The sequence below is a fragment of the Lontra canadensis genome, unplaced genomic scaffold, assembly GCF_010015895.1.
Source record: "Lontra canadensis isolate GAN:19392208 unplaced genomic scaffold, GSC_riverotter_1.0 scaffold2, whole genome shotgun sequence".
Taxonomy (NCBI): Eukaryota; Metazoa; Chordata; class Mammalia; order Carnivora; family Mustelidae; genus Lontra; species Lontra canadensis.
The window spans coordinates 63673199-63700949 of record NW_022630996.1 but is presented as its reverse complement, the minus strand read 5'-3'; the positions used below and the strand labels follow the sequence as shown (position 1 = coordinate 63700949).

Below are 27751 nucleotides of genomic sequence, written 5' to 3'. Positions count from 1 at the left end.
GAAATGGCAGTCACAAAAGACAAGCATACCTTGAAGATACTGCCATTCAGTTCCAGACCACCATCATAAAGGGAGTATCAGAATAAAGCAAGTCAAATATATATTTTGGCTTCTCAGTGTATATAAAAGTTGTGTTTGCTGTAGTCTCCTAAGTGTGCAATAGAATTATGTCTTAATTATGTCTTAAAAAACAATGTACATACGTAATTTAAAAATACCTTTTTGCTAAAAAATGCTACCCATCATCTGAGCTTTTGGCATTTCATAATTGCTGATCATAGATCATCATAACAACTATTAACGAAAAATTTGAAATATTGCAAGAATTACCAAAATAAGACACAAGTGAGCAATTGCTGTTGGAAAAATGGCACTGATAGACTTGCTTGGCATAGGGTTACCAGAAACCTTTAAATAATTGGCAAAACACGTAATGTCTGTGAAGATCAATAAAATGAGGCATGGCTATACTGTGGGGAAGAATGGAGAAAGCTTCTCAAAATATGGTTTCACTATAGTTAGAGCAGTCTCTTGTTTGCTCTTCACAATAGGTACTCCTCATATACTAGTTTGCTATCTTGCCAATATGAACTAGCACTACAAACAATCCCCAATTTAAGATGGTTCAACGTACAATTTTTGACTTTACAATGATGTGAAAGTGATATGCATTCAGAAGAAACTGTTCTTTGAATTTAGGATTTGGATCTTTACTTGCTTTAGTGATATGCAGTAGGAGACTTTCTCATGATGCTGGGCAGCAGCAGCAAGCCACAGGTCCTAGTCAGCCGTTCTATTATGAGGGTAAAAAACCCATGCACTCAAAGCTATTTTGTACCCTTACAACCATTCTTTCAGTACAGTATTTCAATACATTATTCAATAAATTTTCACTTCAGTGTCATTTTCAATAAACTACATGGGATAGTCAACATTTTATTATAAAATAGACTTTAAATTAGATCATTTCGCCCAGCTGTAGGCTAATAGAAGTGTTCTGAGCAAGTGTAAGGTAGGCTAGGCTGAGCTATTACTTTTGGTAGGTTAGATGTATCAAATGCGTTTTCATTTATGTGGATTTATTGGAACGTAACCCATCATAGGTGGAGGAAGATATGTATTTAAATGGAAAATAGAAAAAGTACCTTCAGAAATCTTTAATTCCTTTTGGGAAACAGGTGTAGTGCAGTATTCTTACTATTAAGTAAACACTAAAAGCAGTGTAGCTAAATTATGAGTTGTACAGATGTTATGCAGGAGAATCGCTAGAATGTAATTCCAATCAGGAATGACAGATTTTCCTTTTCAATTCTGGTCCACTGGAAGTGACTTCCAAAGGGTCTTTGTTGAGAAGGATACTGAAGCAGAGTTTGCACTCAGCAGGAAAGAGTTAATGATTGATCCAAAACTTCTATAGAAACCTCGTTACCCACCTTTCTAAATGCAGCGGCCATTTCTCAGGTCTTACTTTACTTCACTTATTAGCAGCACTTGCCACAGTTCCTCCCTGTGAAGGCAATCAAAACCCTACAGGCTTAAGAGAAATTTTGCCCCTCCCTTAACTACCTGGGAAAGTCTAAATTGGGGGTCTTTCCTAGAATTTGAGTCATTACAAGATGTAAATGTTACCTGAATGACTTATCTGTATGGCAGGGAAAATATCTGATTACTAAACAACTTTTTTACTTATAAATTGCTCTCCTCCCCTTTGATGCCCTAGGCCGCATCTCATTCCTTCGCTCAGGATAGCGTATGTACCTCATTTTACCTTTCTGTCTTTGAATCTCTCATGTATGTGGGGCTCCTGTAGATGCAAAATTAAGTGCAATTCTCACCCATTAATCTGTTTATGTCAATTTAATTCTTAGGCCATCCAGAAGAACCTTTGAAGAGTAGAGGAAAATTTTCATTCCCTGCACTATCCACTGCAAGGAATTTGCAGTCTCATTTGCTGAGGCCTTTCCCCTTCCCTCTTAGAGGTGGAGTCTCTGAGACTGAGTCATTGAACCACATCTTCATCTAAACTTGCTCCCCAGGGCAGCAAGTTTCGATAGGAAAATAATGTGAGCCACAAATGCAAACCACATATGTAATTTGAAATTTTCTAGTAGGTACATTAACAAAAAAAGTAAAAAGAAACTGGTGAAATAAATATATATATTATTTAACCCAGTATACCTCTAATATTAGCATTTCAACGTATCAGTATAAAATATATTTTATATTAATATGAGGTATAAAATTATTATTTTTTTTCTTCAGGAAACATTTTATTTTTGCTCTAAGTTTAAGAATTTTTACTGACAGAAAATCAGCACTTTTGGAAAATCTCTCACATAGCCTTGCTTGGCTTCTGGATCTTGGTTTTTATAGAAATATCAACATATTTTTTCTTCAGTACAGTCATTCCATCCGTGATTGATGAATCAGTCTTAACTTCCAATTTCTGTACTTGGCTATGACTTATGAAGCTCTTCGGGACTTTTTTTAATTCCAAAAGAGTGACTTTTTCTAAAGGAGATGGAGTGGTAAATATGCAAGGTACTTTTTTTACTGTGGACACTCATCATTAATATTAATGAGATATTTTAAGTTCTTTTGTTTTAATTCTAAGTCTTTGAAATTCACTGTTACACTTAAAGCATACCTCAGTTCAGACCAGCTGTATTTCACATACTCAATAACCACATGTGGCTAGTTTGCTGCTGTATTGGACAGCATGGCCCTAGATGGTCTTATCCAAACCCTTAACTTAAAATGCCATCTATATGCTATTCTCAAATTTATATTTCTTGCTTGGACCTGTCTCCTGAACTCCAGGCTATGAGGGTCTATGAGATATCAATTCTTGGATACTAACTTATGTCCAAAACTAAATGAACTCTTGGTCTCCTTCAAATTAGCTCTTCCCCATCTCGGTTACAACCTTGACTCCTCTCTGTCTCAAGCTTCTCATACAAATACTGTGGCATTATTAGTTGCATGTGCAAGATATATACAGACTGTGATTTACTACTGCTACCATGGTCCGAACTCCCATTATATCTTGTCTGGGTTATTGCAACAGCATCCAGACTGATACCCCACAGGCTATCCTCATAGCAGTAGATATCCTTTAACAACATAAGCCAGATCATGTCACTTATCTACTCAATGTTCTCCAATGGCTCCCTGTCTCACTGAGAGTAAAAGCCAAAGTCCTTCTAATGACCTTCAGAACTCTATAGGATCTGGCCTCCTGTTACCTCGATACTTCCTCTCACTATTCTCCTTCCTCACTATACTCTAGCCGCCTTTACATCCTGCTTTTTCTTTTACATGACAGTCACATTTTAGCTTCAGGGCCTTTAGACTTGCCATAACCTCACTTATCCCCATGGCTCATTCTCTCATCTCTTTCAAGTCTTTGCTCAAACATCTTTTCAGGGAATGAATGAATGAATGAATGACATGACATTACATGACATGACATGACATGACATGAATAGGTGCCATAAGGAAGTATCAGAGCACAAGTGCCACACGCCCTTCTAACAGAAGTCAACACACAATTAACTTTCAACATCTACTGAGCGTCTATTATATATAAAACAGGTGTATATGATTGGTCTGTCTTAGTGAAGGGAAAGTTTGAAATAATCTTGTTGCTTTAGAAGGTTTTTGGACATTTTTAGTACATAGTGGAACAGCTGACTTCTTTTGTCATTGAGAAAGCAGTATCTATTAACAAACATCTTGTCAGATAATTTAGGGCTTCCTCCTTTTGGCAATCAGAATCTAGAAACACAATCCCTTAATCCAGGCAGTATTTAAATCACGGCAATATTATAACACATGATTGTAGTCCTAGTTTGACTCTTTAGCTATGTGGGTGACTAAATAAATCACTTCTCCTTTTACTGGCTCAATTCTTTTATTCCTATGATAAAATGTCTAATCTTACCTATTGCCGAATTCAGGTTAAAAGGTCAGTATATACTTGAGTGTTACAACTGGCACAAATATGTATGCATTGTACAGTTTGAGACTAAAAAGTCTTTTTTAAAATCTAAGAATTTATAAATGAGAGGTCTTTAAACCTAGTCTTCAGGTAGTGGTAGACTTTAGATCTTTGGTCTTTTCATTTTTCAACCCTATTTTCACTAGCACCACTTCTATGATTGAACTCATAGCTTATTTTAGTTCACACCTGCTAGTTTGAATCCAACCTAGCTCAAAACAGAGAAACATGATCAGCCTGAGTAATCAACCTGAGACATTAACATGTGTAGCTTACCACAGAAATGGATTTGAGAGTAAGAGGGTGGGGAGAAAAAAAGTATTGAGGGAAGAGATGAAAATTATTAAAGTGGCTCAATTCAATCTAACAAGTGTTATGGGGTGCAAAACACTATGCTAGTCATTTTAGTAATGTCAAGATAAGCAAGACAGCCTCTGCCATGAAGGAATCTAGAGTATGAGGTGGACTAAAAAGTGGTGCATAAATTAGTAAAATATCATGCAGAGTACATAAAGGAAATACGAGGAGTGGAAGAAAACTACCATTAATTAAGGACATTTTAGTATGTCAGAGGCAGTCACATATATTGACTCACATATATTAACAACCCTTCCAAAACTTCAGGTAAACTGAGGGAGGATAGGTAACTTGTTCAAGGTCATTCAAGCTAGAAAGAGTGTTCTCCCCAACCCAGGTTCCAAAGCCTACGTTCTTTTTAGGACGTCATTGTTAAGAGGGAGATCGAAGGAGGAGTGGAAGGGGAGGGAGTACGTTGTGACTGGATACTCCTAACTGCGGTGGAGGGAACAAAGAGATCAGAAAAGCCCTTTGGGCGGCGTGTGAGGTGGGCCTTGAAGGATTGAATCGGAGATTGGGCGGGCCGGTGTGGGGGAAAAGGGAGGGACTTTGAGCTAAAAAAGTAATGAGAACTGCTGGCTGATTTCCCAATTCTTCGACAGGAGGAATCCATCTAGATCCAAAAACTAACGTCCAGTGGGTCTTTTCCTCTCCGCCCCACCCCAGTCTTTTCCTTTGGGCTCTTCATCGGTCACCAAGTTCGCCGTTAAATATATATTATTTTTGTAACTTGAAAAATCTCAGGGTTTTAAAAGCGAGTCCCTAGCTCGGTGGGTGGAATCCTGCCGGCGCCCCTGGCACACCCCCTCTCTCCCAGCTTCTCAGCCAGACCGCCACCTGGGGAGCGTGCGTCCCCGAGGAAGGACGCTCACCCTCGCGGGTTTTTCGCCTGTGGGAGCCGGAGACTGAGCGGGGCTCCCGGGCCGGGTACCCCCGCAAAGACACGCGAGCCCAGCGGGGGCGGGGCGGCACGCGGGGCGGGGCCGCGGGCGCACCTGCCCGGCGCGGCAGGGCTCGCGGCGGCTGCGCGGACCGACGTGCCCCCCCTTCCCACTCCCGCCTTGCCGTGTGTTTACGTGGAGACGAAGATGGCGGCGGCGGTGACGGCGTTCCCTGTGCGGCTGAGGACGGTCAGCCAGTGAGCGCGGAGACTGGTTCCACGCCGGGCGGGGGGAGCGCCAGGCCCGGCCCTGCTCCCTAGGCGGCGGATCTTGCGGTCCCACCTCTGTCGGAATCGACCTTCCCTTTTTACCCCCGACCCTCTCCCTGTCTTCCCTCAGCTTTCCCTTCAGAGGCCATGGAGGACGAGGAGAGACAGAAGAAACTGGAGGCCGGCAAAGCGAAGGTAAGAGAGCCGGAGGCTCTAGGGCCCGCGGTGGGCGGCGGTGGCTGGAAAGGGGTGGGAGAGGGCCTGGCAAGCGGCGGTCGCAGCAGCCCTGGTTCGCTACCCGGGAGCGAGGTGCTTCAGGGTCCTGAATTTTACGCTTGCCCTCTCTCTTTTTTCCAATTGAAAAAGCCTGGTGTTACTACCTAGCAGATGATACTTCCGTGATGATTGGCTGGTGTGGCTTCTTTCTTGTGAATGCTCAAATAAAACCCTTTCTTTACTGTATAGCTATAAGCTGGTGTTCATTGCTTCTAAATCTCCAGCCTTTCACTGTTTTAGGGAGTTTCCTGGGTAGTGCCGGCATTGTGCTTTTCAGGGTGGGGATTTAGGGCTTTTCTTTATTTAGTGGGGGATTTGTACGCCGATCATCAGCTTAGCTTTTTTTGGTGGCACGCTGGCACTTCTGGGTGTGTGATTGGCCTGTGACAGCTGCCTTAGTGGTGGCTTGAGTGTTCCACAAGTGCCAGCTGTGAAGTTCGCGTTGGGGGCGTTTTTAGAAGCATAGCTTTATATGTTTGTGTTTGGAGGTCTTTGTCGTGGCATGCTCTTTTGTATTGTATGGAATGTTAGTGCAGTCTGTGAATGGAACAGCGGGGGACGAAAGGTACCATATTCTAAGCAACCTATAGAATCCCTGCTTCAAATAATTGAATTGTTATGTGTGTCTCAGGGAGTCACTATTCTATGTCTGCGTGAAAGAGAAAACCTGTAAAGCGAACAATACAAGACTATAAACAGATATTACTCACTGGGCGTCGTGAAAAAATTGATGGAGACAAGGTGTGAATTAAATAGCGCATTTCTTTTAAAAATCACATATTCGAGCATATTTTCTGGCTGTTCTCAAAGGCCCCCTTCCTCCGTTATGACGACGTTACCTTTTATAGATTATATTCTGTCCTATTAAAGATTATTGTTAGCAATCATACTTGGACCACAATTAAATTATAATATAGTTAACTGTTCTTTCTTCCTCTCCTTTCCTCCCTTCAAATAAAACGAATAAAGGAGGCTGGCTCCATGATTTTAGTAATACTCGAGGGGCCATACTGCAGAGATGCCTTGGAAGATGCTCAACACAAGTTTCTTAGATGAGTGTGCATGTACACTAGCTTCACATTTCTGAAATAGGGTTGGCTTTCCCCTAAGTTCCTTCTATCTAAGATCAGAGCTTGAGTGCTTTTATGTTACCTGGTAGATTATTACTTTAAAATCTGTAAATGGTGAAAGGGAACCAGTACATCTTCAGAAGCACAAAGTTGCTTACATTTCTGCAGCCTGAGCTTCTCAGCAGTCTCTGAATCCAAGAAAGTGGAGGTAAAGTGTGTGCCTCCTTTGGAAAGCATTGATGTTCTAGTTAGACATTTTGTTAATTCAGACTTTGTGTTGCCTGCCCCCAGAAGTGTCTTTCCTAAAGGTAATGCATGAAGCAGTCCTACAAAATATCCTTTACTTTGGACGATACATATTGTAACAGAGGATTTATTTAAATTGATTTGGCCAAAAAAAATTCTGGTTTCTTTGTGTGTATGTGTGTTCTTGCCTGTCCTTCAACTCTGCCTATGGGGTGAAAATCTTTTTCTTTAATATTCACTTTTATTGTAGAAGATTATTGTCTTCTAGAGTTGAGCCCAATTTTTCTAGTCAGAAATAAATCTGTCAGATTTATAAGGCAGGATATGTTTGCTGGAACATCAGCTGTACAATCTAAAAACACTGGAAACAGCATTCAAAGAGAGTATTAGAATAATTGTTTTCTAAACCATATCATGTAAGTGCCATGGAATATTATGCAGCCATTAAGATTTTGAAGACCAATAGGAATATGGGAATAGAATGAAACAGAATCATCAAAATTAGTGTATACATTATTCCATTTGTTTAAACTTGTATGCTTTTAGATTAAGACTTAAAATTTTTGTATTGTAAAGTCATTCAGCAAACCTTTACTGAACTGTTTTATACCAACAGTTGGAAATTTAGAGGGGATGTCGGTCTCTGTTGTCAGGTTGTTCACAGTTCAGTGGAAGAGACAGACACTGGGTAATAAGTACAATGAGAGAGGAGGTACAGTGGGATTTGGGGTGAATTTTTTCATTTGTAAAAGTGCGTTAAATGCTGCTACCTTGTTTTTGAGACTGCTTTACAAAGAAGGCTCTTGATATTAATGCAGCCAATCATGGTGCCTACCCCGTAATTGGAAGTCTGTTATTGCTGGCATCAGAAATCACTTAAACTGATCAATTCCAAAACTTATTTAGAAACTTGGCTTTCTGAATGTCTTATTTGTTCATTGAACTTGGTTTTATGAACCATAACTTTTAAAATTTTTTTCTTGGTGTTCGGTAAGCTGATCATTCAAAAATTTCTTTTTTGTATCTAGATTTTATAAATGATTATTTTTTATGGTGTGTATGCAGTATAGTATGCTTTATAAATAACAACCACAATCTGCAATGATAGAATAAATTCTGGTAATGTAGCCATTAAAATAATGCTATAAAGACTTTTTGAGTTGGGAAAATGTCCACAAATAATGCCAGCTTAATAAAAATGTTATCATATAAAATATATATACATACTTATATATGAAGATGCCTGAAAAAAATGCACTAAGATGTAAATGATGGCTATCTCTGGGTGGTGGGTTATTGGCAATTTTAATTTTTTTTTACACTTTCAGTATTTTCCAAATTCTCTATAATATTTCTTTTAGGATCAGTAAAAAATGTTTAAAAATCATTTTTAAATACAATAAAATGTTATCAAATACAGTATGATGAAGAACTTGTTATACCGTATGGTTATTAAAGAGAATTAAAAAATGAGACACAGAAAAGGTAGGTTTCCTAAGGGCCGTCACTTTGGTGTAGTCCTGCAACTGTCATTCTTATTCCAGTGCTGCTTGCATTACATAGTTGGGGGAGCCACTATTAGACTTGCACAGACTTCCTTTCTGTTTTGTAGTTCTTTTTTCCTTGCTGTCTGTTCTCATTGCCATGGTCATACTTGTCTTGCCTTGCTCCATTTCATCTGTCTCTTTTCCCAATTTGCTGTTTTAGATTTGCTGTGACTAGAAAACTCAGTCCATTTGATAGACTGGTTTATAAAAATCAGAGCTAATGGAGACCAGTGAGTGGGCTTTATGATAGTTCAGTTTTTCTACTTGTTGTTTTTTTGGTTGCTGTTAAGTACTTCCTCGGTGTTAATGTAGCAAGAACCCTGGCCCATGGAGATGTGAGACATTACTGCATTATTAAGTAAATATTTTCAGAGCTGGGCTAACCCCATTTACAAGGTGCTGATGGGGATGACGCTACATAGGGTGTCTTTGTGTTAAGCTACTTTGAATGACTTCATTTTTTCCAAGTGAAATTATTTATGCTGTTATATAGAGAAAGTATTATAATATTAGTGAACAAAATTAGGTGACAGTTGGGTACTTAGTATTATTAATTAATGTTACTACTCCTATACATTCACATTGGGTATACTTAACATTCTGTTCATGTAGCAGAATTCAGTAAATCAATGTTTTGCACCAGCTATTCAGCATAACTGGTATTATTTGTTGAATAATTATTTAAAAATTTGCCTCGTGTGTTCAGTGAGTAGTAATTATATGATTTTTATTTGTTTAGTGAGCATTTTCAGTTTGAAAAATAGTACCAGTCATATGCAAAAAGGGACAGAGCTTGGTGCAAGCTGTGTTACCTTATTGATAGCTGGACTTTTCAATTACTGTTTACATTCTGATAGACAGAGTTACTTGTGGTGCAAAATTGTTCTTTGCATATTTCAGATACATTGCTCTACCACTAAGAAAATTGCTCTTCATCCTTGTTTCTTTAAAACTTTCTAGTTTTTTGTTTGTTTTTGAGCTCTGCATGGGGCTTTTTAGACATTTCATTTAATTCAGACTTTGTATTGCTTGCCCCCAGAATTATCTTTCCTAAAGGTAATGCATGAAGCAGTCCTACAAAATATCCTTTACTTTGGACAATACATACTATAACAGAGGAGTGCAACAGGAGTTGCATGCTCTGCCACTGAGCCAGCCAGGCACCCCAAAACTTTCTAGTTTTTTATTCTTATATGTCACAAGCTTACTTAGCTTCAGAATGGATACAGGAGTATCCTGTATTGATACCTTCATCATCTTTTTTTTCCCATCATCATTTATTCAGGCTTGGTTTTTAATATCCTCGAGAGGGATAATATGGAGGAAAGTATGGGCAGAATAGTCTTTTTTTTTTTTTTTTTTTTTTAAGATTTTGTTTGACAGAGCGCAGGTAGGCAGAGAGGCAGGCAGAGAGAGGGGGAAGCAGGCTCCCTGCTTAGCAGAGAGCCCAATGCAGGGCTTGATCCCAGGACCCTGGGATCATGACCTGAGCTGAAGGCAGAGGCTTTAACCCACTGAGCCACCCAGGTGCCCCCAGAATAGTCTTTTTAAAGAGTATAATGAAGAAAGGCTTCTAAAGCAAATCCAAGAAATGGCAGGAAGTGGGTGAAAGAGCCATAATAAGATCCAGTGAAGAGAGACTTAGCAAAGAGGTCTGTCATGTCTCGTCAGTGAAACTGAAAGTTGAATTGAGCACATGGAAGAGAGGAAGTGGCAAAGATAGGATATATCCAAGTGACGAGAATATGACAAGTTGGGGCAGGAATTATTTTCAAACAAAAACACCTCTTATCTTTATATATAAAGTTTGTAGGAAAAGCTAAACTATGACTGTAAAATATCTATTATGGGCTACTAATTATTGAAATTAAGTAAATTTCTAATATGGAACTAGAAAAATTTCTCAAGGAAAATTGTTAAACAGTAAATGATAAGGAACATTATTTAAATTTCTTTAGATTCCACTAAAATGAAAATTAAAATTTAAAACCTTAATTTGGAAAAACTTATAGAGGTTGTTTTGCATCTGGGGTATATATGTATGAGAATTTATAATATAGCTATTTGGCATACTATAAAAGACACTAGGACTTTTGGAGACATTTATTTGCTTATTTGTCCAGTTGACATTTTTGAACACCTACAGCTGCAACTATGGACTTTTACTTAGCAGGCATTTATTTAAATTATCACAAATTCTTTAGTTTATTGTCTATGGGAATAATCCTGTTGCAGGACATGAATCTCAACAGGTATTTTGGAGAATAAATGAGATCGTGATTGAGAACTTCTTAAGTTCTGGTGCTAGATACAAAGAAGCTCTGATTTTTTAAAATTGAGATGAGGGGCGCCTTGGTGGGTCAGTGGGTTAAAGCCTCTGCCTTCAGCTCAGGTCATGATCCCAGGGTCCTGGGATTGAGCCCCACATTGGGCTCTCTGCTCAGCAGGGAGCCTGCTTCCACCTCTCTCTCTCTGCCTGCCTCTCTGCCTACTTGTAATCTCTGTCTGTGAAATAAATTAAAAAAAAAAAAAAAACTTAAAAAAAAACACTGAAAAAAAATTGAGATGAAATTCACCTAACAAAAATTAATCATCTAAAAATGAACAATTTGGTGGCATTTGGTAAATACAGTTTGCAACCACCGATTCCATCTAATTCCAAAACATTTTTATCATCCTAGAATAAAACCCTTTACATTAAGCAGGTACTCTTCTTTCCCTCCTTCCCCTAGTTCCCAACTACCACCAGTCTGCTTTCTGTTTCTATTGAGTGTACCTATTCCAGATGTTTCTTATAAATGGAATCCTATAATATTTTACCTTTACCAGCTGGCTTTTTTCATCCATGCATCTATACTTCATTCCCTTTTATGGTTGAATAATATTCTATTGTATGTAGCATTTACTGTACTTTGTTTGTTCATCCATTGATGGGCATTTGAACTGTTTCCACTATTTGGCTATTATGAATAGTGCTGCTGTGAACATTCGCATGAAAGTACCTGTATTCATTTCTCTTGAGTATATACCTAGGAGTGGAATTGCTAGATCATAAGGTAATTCTGTGTTTTTTGAGAATTGCCAAACTGGATTTCCACGCATTTGTACCATTATACATGTACACCAGCAGTGTATGAAAGTTCCAGTTTCTCCGTATACTCACCAACACTTACTGTTTTCTTTTTTTTATTATAACTGTTCTAGTGGGTGGCAAGTGATATGTCCTTGTGTTTTGATTTGTGATTTCCTAATGACTGAGGATGTTGAGCATCTTTTCATATACTTTTTGGCCATGTGTCTGTTTTGGAAAAATGTCTATTTAAGTCCTTTGCCCATTTTTTAATTGGGTTGTTGCCAATTGTTATATATATATAATATTAGGTATTGTATGCATTTTTTCTGTACGCAGGGACAGAGAGTGAGAATACATGTGCTCAGGTGGAGAAGAGAGAGGGGTAGACAGAGAACCATACATCTCCGTAGGATTATCTTCCATCTTGCTTTTTTCTTTTTTTTAAAGACTTCCAAAATTTAAAAATTTAAAAAAGAGCCCATTTTTAAAGGGCTCTTCCAAAATTTAAACTATTGCTTTGAATAATAGGTTCTAAGTGAATTGATAAGAGCCTGATACAGAAGTTTGATTTCTGTGTGGGCCATTGAGTCATTTCATTCCATGGCCAGCTGTTTTACAAGTGTATGCAGTTAGTCAGAAGAGCACCTGTTGGGTTGTTGGCTTGGTTATTACCAATCCGTTTTCACTGTGGGAACAAAATAACTTAAGTCTTGTTCAGTAACAAAAAGGCCTGTCATTTTCATATGTGAGCACAGTATTTTACTAGTATAACATATTTTTGTTGTCATTTTGACTTCCCTTTTACTTCTAGTGTTTTTGTGGTAGTAATCACCAAATATTCTTAGCATACGTAATGCTTATCTTGTATGCTACACAAAGTTTTGGTTGATTTGCAGATGGATTTAATACCATTCATTGTCCCAGAAGTAGTTTTGCCTAGGTTATTTGTTTAAATCTGTAGATTTTTTTATATCATGAAAAATTCCTTTATCCTCTGTTCATGAACAGTATAGTGTCTGTTTTAAGTTGCCTTCAGGGTTATGATTATTACTGTGGAGTACAGTTCACTTAGATTTTTATGTGGTCTAAATCCTGCAAGCTTGTACCCAATCCCATTCTTTTTTTTTTTTTTTTAATTCAAAATATGTGTCTCATACTTAGCCTTTTTCTTCTCATTCTAACACCATTCACTACCCAGTAAAACCAGGCCCACTTTACCTCACATTCTATTTGGTTTTCCTGGCACTCTCCTTAATGTTTCAGATCCAACCAGTCACCACATTCTGCTAATTTTACCTTCTAAATATCTTCTTCATTTATCCATACTTCTATTCCTACCTCATTATCGCTCACTTGGACCGTGGGAAGTTTGACAGTGGAAGAAAGAATATGAGTTCGATAGTAATAGTAGTTACCAGTTAAAGAGTACTTTTGAATGCTAGGCTTTATGCTAAGGGTATTTATTACCTCCTTTAATCCTTGTAACTGTTCTAAGAGCTGTGGATACTGTTGCTATCCCTATTTTATAGGTGGGAAAACTGGAGAGTTTTTAATTTAATTAACTAATTTAATTAATTTGCACAGTGTCATAGTGGCAGAGCAAGGGTTTAAACCCAGTCTGTCTGACCAAAGAGATTGTGTTCTTAACTTCAGTCCTACACAGGCCCTTAAATCTTTGATCAGTGTTTAGGAGATAGGATTGAGATGCTTTGGTATTGGTTGTAGGCAGAGAGAGAGGGGGAAGCAGGCTCTCCACTGAGCAGAGAGCCCTATGTGGGGCTCAGTCCCAGGACCCTGGGATAATGACCTGAGCTGAAGGCAGAGGCTTTATTACACTGAGCCACCCAGGCGCCCCTGTTTCTCCAAAATTCTTAGGTTGAGATCCTAACTTCAAGGTGATAGTATTAGGAGGTAGGCCCTTTGGAAGGTGATTAGGTCGTGAGGGCAGAGCCCTTATGAATGTTATTAGTTCCCTTATAAAAAAATAGATCTCTTGCTTCTTCCATCATGTGAGGTTAAAGCAAAGAGATGACCATTTATGAACTAGAAAGTGGGCTCTCCCCAGGTCCTAAATCTTTGGCCCCTAATCTTAGACTTTAGCTTCCACAGCTATCACTAGCCTCCAGAACTGTGAGAAATAAATTTCTGTATATAGCACTAAGTCTATAATATTTTTTTACAGCAGTCCAAATAGGCTAAGGCAAGAGATGACTCTACTCTGACTTGAGCAACTGAAAAGAAGTTGGATGCTAATCTCTGAGATAAGGAAGATGAACATATGTGGGGGAAGAGAAGAGTTTGAGTGAAATGGGTATCTGAGAGGGGAAATATGGGCATATTTGGAGGGAAACATATTTGAGTAAGATAAAGATGAGTTTGTATTAGATATGTTGAATTGAAGGTGCTTATATGGCATCCCAGTGTAAAATTGAATGTGTATTTGGAGCAGAAAACAGAAGCCCATGCTAGAGATCAATACTTGGTTTAAAAATACTAGCGACACTGTGGGAGTGAGGAGTTCACTCAGGAAGAAGACTAATGCAGACTGAGAGTTGAATCCTGTGGAAACACCCATGTTTAAAAGGCAGGTGAAGAAGTATCTACAAAGGACGCTGAGACACAAACTTTGCAAAGCTAGAAGATGATGATGTTTGTGAAACTGAGGGAAGACAGAGTTTCAAGTAAGGGGGAGTACTAGTCAAAAATGAGAAATCAAGTATGAAGGAGACTTGAAAAGTGACCATTAGCTTTAGCAGTAGTTGATCGGAAAGGGAAGTGTAGATTCCAGATTGGGGAATGAATGGGAATCAGGAAAAGTTTGTGTGTGCTACCTAATTTTTCAGAGTTGTTTTTGTGAAAAGCAATATAATCGTAGTGGTTATGAGCTTAGACTAGACCATGCCATCTGGGATCAAATCATGGCTCTGCCATTTTCAGCTTTGTGACTTTAGGCAAGTTAATTAACCTCTCTGTGCCCCTGCTCCCCATCTGGAAGATGAGAATGGTAATAGTACCTGCCTTGGGTTTATTATGAGAATTCAGCTAATACTTATAAAGCACTTAGAATATTGTCAGACTATGAAAAGAGTTCAGGAAGTATTAGCCACCATCATCCTTCTCTTGTTGGAGCATAGAGAATCAAGCTACATAGCAGAAATTAGTTTAGAGAAATAGGCTGGGATCAGATCATGAGAAGCTGTATGTATTATTTAAAGTGGTATGGATTTTATCCTAAAAGTAGCAGAAGACTATTAGAAGAATACATATTTGATATGTTTAACTTTTGAAGAGGTTATTCCTTTCCAAAAAATAAATCCTATAGTCCAGTAGGTATGCTGCCACCAGGTGGCAGTTCTGTTGTTACTATATAGATGAAGCAGTTAAACCATTTTTTAAAAAATTATAAAATACTGATTTGAATAATATAGCTAAATGTAAATATAAGTAGCCTAATTCTAGGCTTTTATCTTTTTAAAAAAGATTTATTTATTTATTTATTTATTTGAGAGAGTGCATGAACAGGGGGAGAGGCAGAAGGAGACAGAAAGGGAGAGAGAATCTCTAGCAAACTCCCTCCTGAGTGGGTGAGAGGGGAGGTGGGCAACATGGGGCTTAATCCCACGACCCTGAGTTGGTGACCTGAGCCAAAGCCAAGCGTCAGATGCTTAACCCAACTGAGCCACCCAGGCACCCTGGGCTTTTTTATTTTCAAAAACCTATTATTATTTAAGTGTAGGAGAGAAAATAGAGGGTTATTACAAAGATAGATTTCAGAGGAAGGTAAATGAAATATAGTTGGGCCTCTTGGGAAACTGAAGAGGCATTTGGAATCAGTGCTGTTCTCTGTATCATCTCTTATCTTTCACAGTATCTGATACTCCTCTTTTTTTTTTTTTTTTAAGATTTTATTTATTTATTTGACAGACGGAGATCTCAAGTAGGCAGAGAAGCAGGCAGAGAGAGAGGAGGAAGCAGGCTCCCTGTGGAGCAGAGAGCCCAATGCAGGGCTCATTCCCAGGACCCTGGGATCATGACCTGAGCTGAAGGCAGAGGCTTTAACCCACTGAGCCACCCAGGCGCCCCACTGATACTCCTCTTTTTGCACATCAGCTTCCTTCACTTATACATCAGTTTACACATGACCAAAAATTATGGGATGAATCCCTGAGTCCTATTTAATGAGGTTTTTTCTCACTATATACACTTTAAAAAAAAAAGATTTTTATTTATTTATTTGGCAGACAGAGATCACAAATATGCAGAGAGGCAGGCAGAAAGAGAGCGGGGAGTAGGCTCCCTGCTTGAGCAGAGAGCCTGATGCAGGGCTCATTCCCAGGACCCTGAGATTGTGACCTGAGCCGAAACTATATACACTTTTAAACAAGAAAAGGAGGGGGAGAGAAAATTTATTCAAGTATTGGGAGCCATCTCTTCATAGAATAAGCATCTAGCATAGTGGTTCCCAAACTTTGTTGCACAGAAGCACCTGGAAAGCTTCAAACAATTGTGAATCCTAGGTCACACTTCATCCCGAAATCAGAATATCTCACATGGAGCCAGGACTTACTTTGTTGTTGTTGTTGTTGTTGTTGTTGTCGTTGTTGTTTAGAAAGAGTTAGTGAGTGCACGGGTAGGGGGGACAGAGGGATTCCACAACCCTGAAATCATGACCTGAGCTGAAATCAAGAGTCGGACGCCCAACCGATTGAGCCACCCAGGTGCCTGTGGACTCACTGTTTTTTGTTTTTTTTTTTTTTTAAGATTTATTTATTTGAGAGAGAGAGAGAGTGTGTGGGGAAGGAGCATAGGGAGAGAATCTTCAGGCAGGCACTGAGCACATAGCCCGACGTGGGGCTCAACTCATTACCCATAAGATCACGACCTGAGCCAAAACCAGGAATTAGACACTTAACCAACTAAACCACCCAGGCAACCCAGGACTCATTATTTTTTAAAAGATCCTCAATATGTAGTAAAGTTACTGATCCAATAACATCATCACTATTTGTGATTCTGCAACACTGAGTGTGTGTACATTATGAACTCTCATATGCCAGCTACTTTCCTTAGTTTTAACTGAAGAAATAGGGATGATATATGTCAGGAGGAAAACAGCAGAGAAGAGTATTTGAATCTGCAACATGACTAGTAGGTTTATCGTGTAAATTGTACTTTATGGTTGATTTTAGGGATGTTTATAGATTTATATGGTTATATCATTCATGTAAGATGCACCTCCCTTCTGTTCTTTTCTGGACATCTTTCTTGCCTCCGTGTTCCCTAATTCCAGGAGAAGAATTGAATTGACTCACTTCTTTTCTCAAACTATAGTGACAGGAGAGACCTGGGTGTCATGGATGGTAAGAGCACTGGCTGATTTCTTCAGAAGGATGTTCTGCATACTTTAGAAATACCTAAATTAATTATGTTTTATTTACAAAAGGATAAATATGAAATGCATAGGTAAGGACCCCTGGGTGGCTCAGTCATTTAAGTGTCCAGTTCTTGATCTCAGCAGGTCTTGATCTCAGCGTCGTGAGTTCAAGCCCCACACCCAGTGTGGAACCTACTTAAAAAAAAAAAAAAAAAAAGGATAAATGATTAAAAACAACAGCAGGGGTGCCTGAGTGGCTCAGTGGGTTAAAACCTCTGTCTTCGGCTCAGGTCATGATCCCAGGGTCCTGGGATCGAGCCCCACATTGGGCTCTCTGCTCAGCAGGAATCCTGCTTCCTCCTCTCTCTCTGCCTGCCTCTCTGCCTACTTGTGATCTCTATTTGTCAAATAAATAAAATCTTAAAAAACAACAACAACACAAAAAACCCTAACTTTATACTTATTACCCAACTTAAGAAATATGCACATTCAAATACATTCAAATACATTTGAAAATCTAACCCCAGCTTCTTACCACCTCAGGTAACTGCAATTCTGAATTTTGTTTATCATTGCTTTGCTTTTCTGTATCTCATATATATGTGTGTGTATGTGTGTGTGTATATATATACCTATATTATCTCTCTCTCTAGATATAGATATATATATATCTATATATATATAGTTTGTTGGTTTTCCCATTTTTGAACTTAATGGTATCATGTTGCAAGCAGTCTTTAGTGATTTGCTTTATGTTCAATATCATGTAGAGTGTTCACTCCTGCATAGTATTCCATTATTGGCATTGCCCCAGTATCAGTGAACATTTGGATTGTTTCCAGTTTTTTTGTTGTTACAGACATTGCTGCTGTGTTACTTTTTGTCCATCTTCTGATACATAGCAGAAATTCTGCAGAGATTGTGATCTGATCCCAAGGTCTATTCAGTTCTTGGGGAGTAGTGACTGTGTGAGAGAATTAGGTGGGAAGAGGAAATGAAATGGAAAAAAAACCTGATACTTGTGTGTTTATTATATACCTTATTACATCACATAAGTGATCTCTGACAGATGTCCTTTAGAGCTGCTGATGGACACTGGATACCTGACCCATCAAAGGGTGGCCTTTGAACTGACCAGATGTAGCAGTTCTTCCATTATTAAATTGAGAATTCCTGCAAAAGAAGATACGTGTATCAGAAGGAATAATAGTCTATAACCTGTGGCTTATAAATGAAACCTCAAGTAATAAACTGGTGTGTATTTATGTTGCTGAGAGAGATAATATTTGTTACAGATACAACTTGGTTTAAGGATTCTCCTTTATATGGTATGTACACTGCTTTTTATTTATTTTTAAAGAGATTAAGCTTCATAATATGGAGAGAGTAGATAAGATTGGGGCAAAGTACCATTATTTTCACTGTTCATTGTTAATAACTGAGGTGACAGTGAAAGGAAGCAGAGGTAGATGGCATGTGAAGTGAAGATGTAATGGCCTGTCAGTGTTGGCAATTAGGCTTATGAGGTTTGGTAACCGTGTCTGGAGAGGCTGATGAAAGTGGCTAGATCCCAGGACAGCATATTCCTGGAGCTGTGCCTTCTCTCTGCTTTTTGGGATGAGATTTGTGGTAGATGTGTAGTTGTATTATGTCCTTTAAAAAAAGGGTGATATAAATTTATAAGTCCATGATAATTTTATTGGTGAATACTCTTTACAGATCTGTGGGGAATGGAGGCAGTGAAGATTTTTCAAAAGAAGAAAATAATCACCCATAGTCTCCATCCATAAGTAATCATTATTAGTTTGTTGATTCTTTGTTTCTGTGTATGTTTTTAAACTTAATTTGAATCATAATCTATGCAGTTTTGGGCTTCTTTTCTCCTGACTTTATGTTGAGAACATTTTCTCACATTAAAATTTTTTTTGAAAACATTATTTTTGACAGTTACATAAGTTGCATTGTATGGTTATACAATAATATAACCATAGACCTGATATGTCATCTTTTTCAAGAAAAAATATTTTAAATAATCTCTACACCCAGTGTGGGGCTTGAACTCACAACCCCATGATCAAGGGTCACCTGCACTTCCGACTGAGCCAGACAGGCACCCCCTTTTTTTTTTTTAAGAAAGTGTACAGATGTTCTGAAGTTCTGAGACATAATGCCTAAAATTATTGTTAGTGGTGCCTCTTTTTATACAAAATAAATTATCTTGGGGCACCTGGTTGGCTCACTCGTTAAGCATCTGCCTTTGGCTCAGGTCATGATCGCAGAGTTCTGGGATCGAGCCCTCCATAGGGCTCCTTGCTCAGTGTCCAGAAGCAGAAGCCTGCTTCTCCCTCTCCCACTCCCCCTGCTTATGTTCCCTCTCTTGCTGTCTGTCAGATAAACTCTTTAAAAAAATAAATTATCTTCTTTTATTCAGTAAATATTCATTGAGAACCTATGTGTAGGGACTCTTCTAGACTTTTAGAGTATTATGTAGGCTTTGATTTTGATTAAAAATCCCTTCCCTCCTGGAGTTTAACATCTAGTTATTCTGAAATAAGTTAACTTCATATAGTCAGTAACATTAGCCTAAAATAATATTTTAATAATTTTGTGTACTTAGAGATTTATTCTAAGCTCTATAAAGTAATCATTCTAATTTGTATTCCATATCTATCATCTTTTTTCACTTGGGATCATTTAGTAATAGGTACTGTTTATTGTTTTTCAAATAATGATTTTTGTTTGTTTGTGTTTATTTTTTTTAAAGAGGGAGAAGGGAGGGGTAGAAAGAGAGGGAAAGAGGGAATCCCAAGCAGGCTGCACACCCAGTGCAGAGTCCAACACCGGGCTCAGTCCCACAACCCTGAATTGTAACCTGAGCTAAAACCAAGAGCTAGACGCTTAACCAAGTGAGCGCCACCCCCTCAGCCACCCCTCAAGCAAAAGTTTTTTTAAAAAGCTCTTATAATGTAAAATTCTAGCTTTTCCTCCTTTATAATGGAGAGTAGGAAGAGGAAAAAGGATAGGGAAAAGTTGAAAACAATTTTTCAAGAGAGCCCTTAAAAGTGGAAGAAATCTTTATTATTTAAAATTTATTTGTTTGAGAGAGAGAGTGTGTGCACGGACATGCATGCCAGCAGGGTAGGGGCAGAGAGAGTGGGAGAGAGAATCTAGAGCAGACTCCCTGTTGAGCGTGGAGCCTAATGCAGGGCTCAATCTCACGACCCTGAGATCATGACCTGAACTGAAACCAACAGTTGGACACTTGCTTGACTGAGCCATCTAGGAGCCCCAAAACTGGAAGAAATCTTTTTTTTTTTTAAAGATTTTATTTATTTGACAGATAGAGATCACAAGTAGGCAGAGAGGTAGGCAGAGAGGGAGAGAGGAGGAAGCAGGCTCAACGCTGAGCAGAGAGCCCGATTTGGGGCTCGATCCCAGGACTCTGAGATCATGACCTGAGCTGAAGGCAGAGGCTTTAACCCACTGAGCCACCCAGGTGCCCCAAAACTGGAAGAAATCTCAAAAAGTCCTTCTAACCTACCTCTTCATTGTATAGTTGAAGAAATTGGGTTCTGCTGAAGTCAAGTGTCTTGTTCAGTGTCACAAAACTAGCTTATTAGACTCTTTTGACACATAATGATTCAGTACTCTATCATATGTAATCCATATTCTTTTTGAAATATTATTTTTCATTCAACAAATATTTGTGTGTACTATGTGCCACACAATGAAATGTGTTAAAATATGCAAAATTAAGATGATTCCTTAGGGTGCAGGATCTGTTTTCTTCTTAAACATATAGTGTTCCAAAACTAATAAAAAATCTACATTGAATGATAAAAGTAAGACAGCTCAGTAATGTAAAGTTCTGAGGTCTTTTCCATATCTGATATTTTTGGGGCTTTTTGGCACCGTTATTTTCCAGTAGTTTGTGATAGTGTTGGAAAATATTGCTTTTGTCTTCTTTGCTTTTCAGTTGGCCTACATACAAATTGTCTTTGGGTCAACTGTTGTAATCTTCTTTTTGTTTCCATAGTTAGGCCCCTGGAGTTTTGTTGTAAGTTTGTACAACATTCTTGTGCAGCATTCATTAAGGAATATTAAAAAGGTTTAAAGGCAGCACTGACAAGTACAAATAGTCACTGTAATTAGAATTAATTAGGATTTCTTAAATTTTCTACAGCAAAAACATAGAAAATGGCTCAACTTACAGCTGTTTATGGAAACTGGAGAGACTAGATAACATTTTAAAAATATTTTGCAGTGTTCTCTCTTGGGGGTGTGTGTGTGTGTGTGTGTGTGTGTTATAGTTGTTGTGGGTGTGTTTTTTCCCCCAGTTTTTCAAAAAAGTATTTCTTGGTTTGGAGATTTCATGTATGCATGACTTTGAACTTAGTGTCCTAGGATTTGAAGTACAATGACAAATGAAGGAAAAAAGGGAACTCAGTGCACGGAATATAAATTGGTATAATGGAAAAAATACTGGATTTGGTGTCAGGTGTTCTTGTTCTATTTTGACACTTAGCTGATTATGATCTTAGGCAAGTACTCACATTTATCTTCAAATCTCGGCTTCCATATTCTTATTTCCAGTGGGGTATTTCCTGATTTTTCCCAGCATCCCCAACCAAGTTAAATCTCTCCATTGTAGGCTTTCTCTAGTACCTACACTTTATCTTCAAGGTACTTTTTATCTCTTGAAATGATAGATTTTTGTGTTTATCTATATTTGTTTAATTTGTTCTTCCAACCTGAATTACAGTTCATGGGAGTATGGTGTGTATCTGTTTGATTCATTACTACCTGTATTGCCTTTAGCACAGTGCTGGATACATAATAGGCAGTCAATAAATATTTTTTAAATAAATAAACTATTTAATACTTGTCATATGCCGAGATATCCTCACAGATATAAAACTCAACCCCCACATCACACCTCTTCTAAAAAGCTGCCTTTGAAAGTCATCAGAGAGGGAGAAAAACCATGAGACTCTTAACTCTAGGAAACAAACTGAAGGTTGCTGGAGGGGAGGAGGGTGGACGGATGGGGTAACTGGGTGATGGGCATTAAGGAGGGCACGAGATGTGATTAGCATTGGGTGTTATACACAACTGATGAATTATTCAACTCTACATATGAAACTAATGATGTACTACTATATGTTGGCTAATTGAATTTAAATTAAAAAAAAAGAAAAATTTTATTTAAAAAAACTGTCTTTGAGAAAATCAGGCTATGAGAGGCTCCCATTACCACCTCCTTAAAGATATGTAGGAGTACTTTTGATTATGAAATTGTACACTATTATCTTATTTGCTTCACACAACTCAGTGATGTGATAGGCTGGCCTTGACTAATAGATCCTATTAGTAGGACCATATATTTTGATTCGTGTCTAGCACAGGGCCTGGCCCATTGTTAACACTCAGTGAACACTTGATAAATAGGTTATAATTTGTAGTTTTTTTGGAGTGCCATTATAAAAACTTGGCAAGTTTTTATACAGCATTTTTTAAGTTCTTTGTTTTATTGAGAATGATTACATACAAAGTTATAAATATTGAACTTAAGGAATAAATTATCATTTTTGTTTAGTCATTTATTTATGTTCTGGTCAGAGTAAGATATTGAGATTTGAATTAGTTTTGAAAAACAAGTGTATGTGGACATGGTATCTTTCCAGTAAATCTTGCAACTATTTCTGTGCCTACATATGTTAACATTTTTATAATTGGCTTCCAAATGACAAACACAGATGGCCATAGTCTGAATTTTCAGCATGTTTTAGAATAAATGTTTTCCCAGTAATTTAAAGTTTATCATTTCAATATCAGATGATTAGCTAATTGAGTAGAGTTTTTGATTTTTGCTTATCTGCTAGCTTGCCACTGTTCAGATTTAAAATAAAAATAGCTCAGTTAGGTATAAGGAATTAGACTTATGTTATGGTCTTACGCCTCTCGCATTTTTATGAAATAAAACTCTTGCTGAAAAGCTATTCTGAGCATTATATATTTATTTTTAAAATAAATAGTATCATTAACATTATTAGTTTCAGTTGTACAATATGATTAAACAATTCTATGCCTATACAAGTGTTTTCTCATTCACCTTTACCTGTTTCACCCATCTCCCTACCCACCTCCCCTCTACAATTTCTTCTCTGTATTGAGAGTCTTGGTTTTTTATCTCTTTTTTCTGTTTGTTTTGTTTTTCAAATTCCACATATGAGTAAAAATATATAGTATTTATCTTTCTTAGTCTGACTTATTTCACTTAATATAATCCCCTCCAAGGCTACCCACACTGTCTCAAATGATATTTTTTCTCTCTCTTTTTTAATCTTTCCTTTTTTTTTTTTTTTGGAGAGGGAGAGAGATGGGGGTAGGGGCAGAGGGAGAGGGAAACAGAATCCCAAAAAGGCGATTGAGATTTAGCACGGAGCCTGACACAGGACTTGACCCCACAACCCAAGACCATAACCTGAGCAGAAATTAAGTCAGATGCCCACCTAACTAAGCCACTGACACCATCTCATTTTTAATGGCTTGTAATATTCCATTGTATATTGTTCTACATCTTTCTTATCCATTTATCTATTAATGAACTGTTAGGTTGCTCCTGTATCTTGGCTATAGCAAATAATGCTGCAATAAATATGGGGTCTATGTGTTTTTTTTAAATTAGTGTTTACGATTTTTTTTTAATTTTATTTTTTATAAACATTTATTTTTTTCCCCAGGGGTACAGGTCTGTGAATCGCCAGGTTTAGTGTTTACAATTTCTTTGGGTAAATACCCAGTAGTGGAAGTACTGGATCATATGGTAATTCTATTTTCATTTCTTTGAGGAATCTCTGTACTGTTTCCCACAGTGGCTGTGTCAATATGTATTCCCAGTAAACATGCATAGGGTTTCCATTTTCTCCACATCCTCAGCAACACTTTCTATTTCTCTTGTTTTTGATTTTAGCCATTCTGACAGGCGTAAAGTGATATCTCATTGTGGTTTTGATTTGCATTTCCCTGGTGATGAGTGATGTTGAGTAGCTTTTTATGCACTGTTAGCCATCTATGTGTCTTCTTTGAGAAACAACTATTCAGAACCTCTGTTCATTTTTAGTCTGTTTTTTTGGTGTTGAGTTGTAAAGTTCTATGTAAATTTTTATGAAATAGAACTCTTGCTAAAAAACTATCATGGGCATTATTTTTGAGAATTAATTTTGTCTTGCTTTGTATTGTTTTGCCTGATGGAGAAAGAGATGATGAGAGGGATTATTTTGTATTTTGATTCATTTAATTGCCAATTTTAATTCCAAGACCATGAAACTTTTCTAGATAGTAGAATTAGATATGCCTGTTATATCGTATCTTAATTGTCTGGTTCTTTGGAACAGTGCTTAAAGTGATGTTTTTAGTGGTGATTTTTCTGTAAAAAGATAAGTTATCTTTTTTTACTCAACATGTATTTTTTTAGTACTGTTCCAGACTTTGAATATATAGCATTGAACAGAACAGAAGTCCTTACCCTCATGCTGTTTACCTTCTAGTTAATTGTTCTGAAAAAAATAGTATGACTTTGTGTAATCAGTACAGGGCCTAAAACAATGTCTTGGTAATTTTATGTCCTTAGAAATGATTTGTTCTAAACACCATAAAAAAAATTCTACTCTTTAATTTTTATTTATTTATTTTAAGTAATCTCTATTCCCAAGTGGGGCTCAAACTCATGACCCCAAGATCAAGAGTCACATGCTCCTCTGAGCCAGTCAGGCACCCCAAGAACCATTCTGCTTTTTATTCACTATCAATAACTTTCCCATTTGGGTTCATTTAGTAATGGATACTGTTGTCTCAGAGGTGTTTTTTTAAAAATCAAGCTTTTGAAAATACAGCTTTAGTTTTCTCCTTTGTTAGGTATTTGTACATAAAATAATTAAATATAAATTATGTATCTAATTCAACAAGTCGGAATTTTAAACAGAATATTCATCTTTATATTCTGTGCTCTCGGGACATATTTTCTAACACAGACAACATGGAATTTTAAGAAGTTTCTGAAGTCGAACTTAAATACCAATAATGTCATTATTAGTATTTTTCTTGGTTTTGTGTTCTGAGGTATCTTTTTAAAATGATGTGCCTAGACTTTTGATTCTATTTTCAGATAATATGTAATAGTGTTTCAGTTGGTTTATTTTTAAGAATGAATTTACTATCCTCCAAAGTAGTTTAAATGCATTCCAGTAGCTTAATAATGTACAAATAGAGGCAACTGGTCTTGCATCTGTTCCTTAAGCAGACATGAGGTAGAATAACAGGCTAGTTGCTAAATAAACTAGGGAAAAATTTTAATGTGATATATTTTTTTACATTTTACAAGGTCAGTGATTGATCAGATATTTCCGACTTATGAGTTAGATGTCTTTATTATGTAATCACTACTGCATAGCTGTATCCTTTTCATCTGCAACAGACAAAATAAGTATAAAATATGCTGTGTTTTATTCTCTAAGTTCTGGTATTTGTCACATATTTTGGTAGTTAATGATACCAACATCATTAAGACTGTTTTAATACTTAATATCATAAGAAATTTACTGGCCATCTTTATGCTTGGTCTAACTAATAGTTACATAATTAATATGCTGGTAGTAGATTTCCTATTTTTAAGGCACAACGTAGCTTACACCTATTCTTATGCTTTTGTTCTCTCAGTGATCAAGCAGCTCAAGTTAAATTTAAGAATTGGTGGTTAGTTACTTCATTAAAATTTAGAAAATGTGTTGCATAAAAAAGGAAATTTCAAGTGAGCATAAGGAAAAATACCTATAATCTCCACTCTGTAGAGATACCAAATTTGTGGTTATATTCTTCCAGAATTTATCTGTGCCTGTATGCACAATGTTATTTAAATTCAAGCTAGTTAGAATTACTGAAGGCTATGAGACTGAGCCCTGCTTGTCTTAGTTGAAAGAGATGCACATCATTTTCCTTTTATTAAAAAAAGATACTGTTGCAATATTATATATACCACTGTCATAAACATCTTTATTATTTTTCCATATATACTTTTTATATAAACATCTTTAAAATTGTTTGCATTAACATAATTTTAATTGAGTTAATCCAGTGTTACCCAAAGTATGTAATGCATACTTCTGATTTTAGGTGACAAGATATTTTAGGTGATGGCCTGATCCAGTATAAATAATAGTGAGTAGTATCATAAGGAAGTTAATACTTTTCCAGGATGTTTTTTTAGTCAATATGATTACAGTTAGCCAGAAGTCTGTTTGATGCTCATGTATCCTTAATACTCCTTTAACACTTGCCTGTTTATCTTATCACCTTCAGCAGTAATACCTAACTAAAATTTTAATAATGTAGTGTTAGTTTTCATTATATTCATTTCTATTTACTATTTTCTTTTTTTTTTTTTTAAGATTTTATTTATTTATTTGAGAGAGAGACGTGACAGAGAGCATGAGCAAGGAGAAGGTCAGAGGGAGAAGCAGACTCCCCTTGGAGCTGGGAGCCCGATGCGGGACTCGATCCCAGAACTCCAGGATCATGACCTGAGCGGAAGGCAGTCGTCCAACCAACTGAGCCACCCAGGCGTCCTATCTATTTACTATTTTCTTTAAGGAAATCACAAGTGATACTGGCTTTTAATTTATACTGGAATAGAAAGTCTCCTTTTAAAATAAATTTAGATAAGTTCACTAGTTAAAACATGTTAAGTTAATGATAAGTATACATGGCATTAGGAGATGGCAGAAATCCTTATGATGATACGAAAGTGATTAGGAGATAGGAAGCACTGTTGTTTGACATTTAAATTATTTCAGTGTTTTTCCCATTAGAAACAAGGCTTCAGTGATTATTTGTAAAACTAAATCTTTTGCATGGACTAATTACGTTTAGTACAAATTAGTAGAAGTCCCAGAAATTTCACAAGATAAACACATTTAGATCTCTTATATTTTTGTATAATTTTGAATAATCTAACAATACTCTCACCAAGCAGTTTGAGTACCTGTTTTCCCTATTTTACGCAACTCTGGGCTAATTTTTTTCTTTAGATGTGACATTTTCAGTTCTTCTTAGTATTTGAATAGTAGTTATACAGAAGTACCTAATTTCTTTGCAATTCAGTCGCTGTATCAAGGACTATAACACCTGTCCTTTAGTTATCATTTAATAATGGTTTGATCTTATAAAGAAAATGACTCCAAAGATGCTTGCTTTTTTCACAGTGGTACTAAAGAAGTAGTATCTCTAATGATAAGGACAATGTCTTTTTTTCTGTAGCTTGCCCAGTTTCGACAAAGGAAAGCTCAGTCTGATGGGCAGAATCCTTCTAAGAAGCAGAAAAAAAAGAGGAAAACTTCAAGCAGCAAACATGATGTGTCAACATACCATGCTTTGAATATTGAGCACTCACAGAGTGATGAAATGTACATAAATAGTTCTCAGAGGGTAGGAACAGCCGTGACTCCCGAATCCACAATAATCAAACGTGATGAGGTCTTCTCTGTTGAAGTAAGTATTCATCTAGATTTTTTGAAAATTAGAATTCTAGCTGGAAAGTTGTAATGACAACACTCATTATCACCCTGTGCAATTTTTATGAGCTTGATTCAATAAACATTTGT

At 37.1% G+C, this 27751-nt stretch overlaps 1 protein-coding gene across 7 annotated transcripts in view; it reads left to right on the top strand.

Moving 5' to 3' along the window:
* AKAP9 (A-kinase anchoring protein 9) overlaps positions 1-27751 on the top strand; it is a 197840-nt gene that overhangs the window by 33762 nt on the left and 136327 nt on the right. For 4 of the 7 annotated variants that reach the window (XM_032875454.1, XM_032875468.1, XM_032875459.1 and 1 more), the window contains exons 1-2: positions 5411-5702; positions 27408-27638. In XM_032875454.1, coding sequence (XP_032731345.1) covers positions 5655-5702; positions 27408-27638 — 279 coding nt within the window. In that variant the 5' untranslated portion in view covers positions 5411-5654. Of the gene's footprint in view, positions 1-4825; positions 4845-4930; positions 4994-5410; positions 5703-27407; positions 27639-27751 lie in introns of those variants that run through there. The other 3 variants (XM_032875435.1, XM_032875432.1, XM_032875423.1) reach the window with 3 other exon arrangements.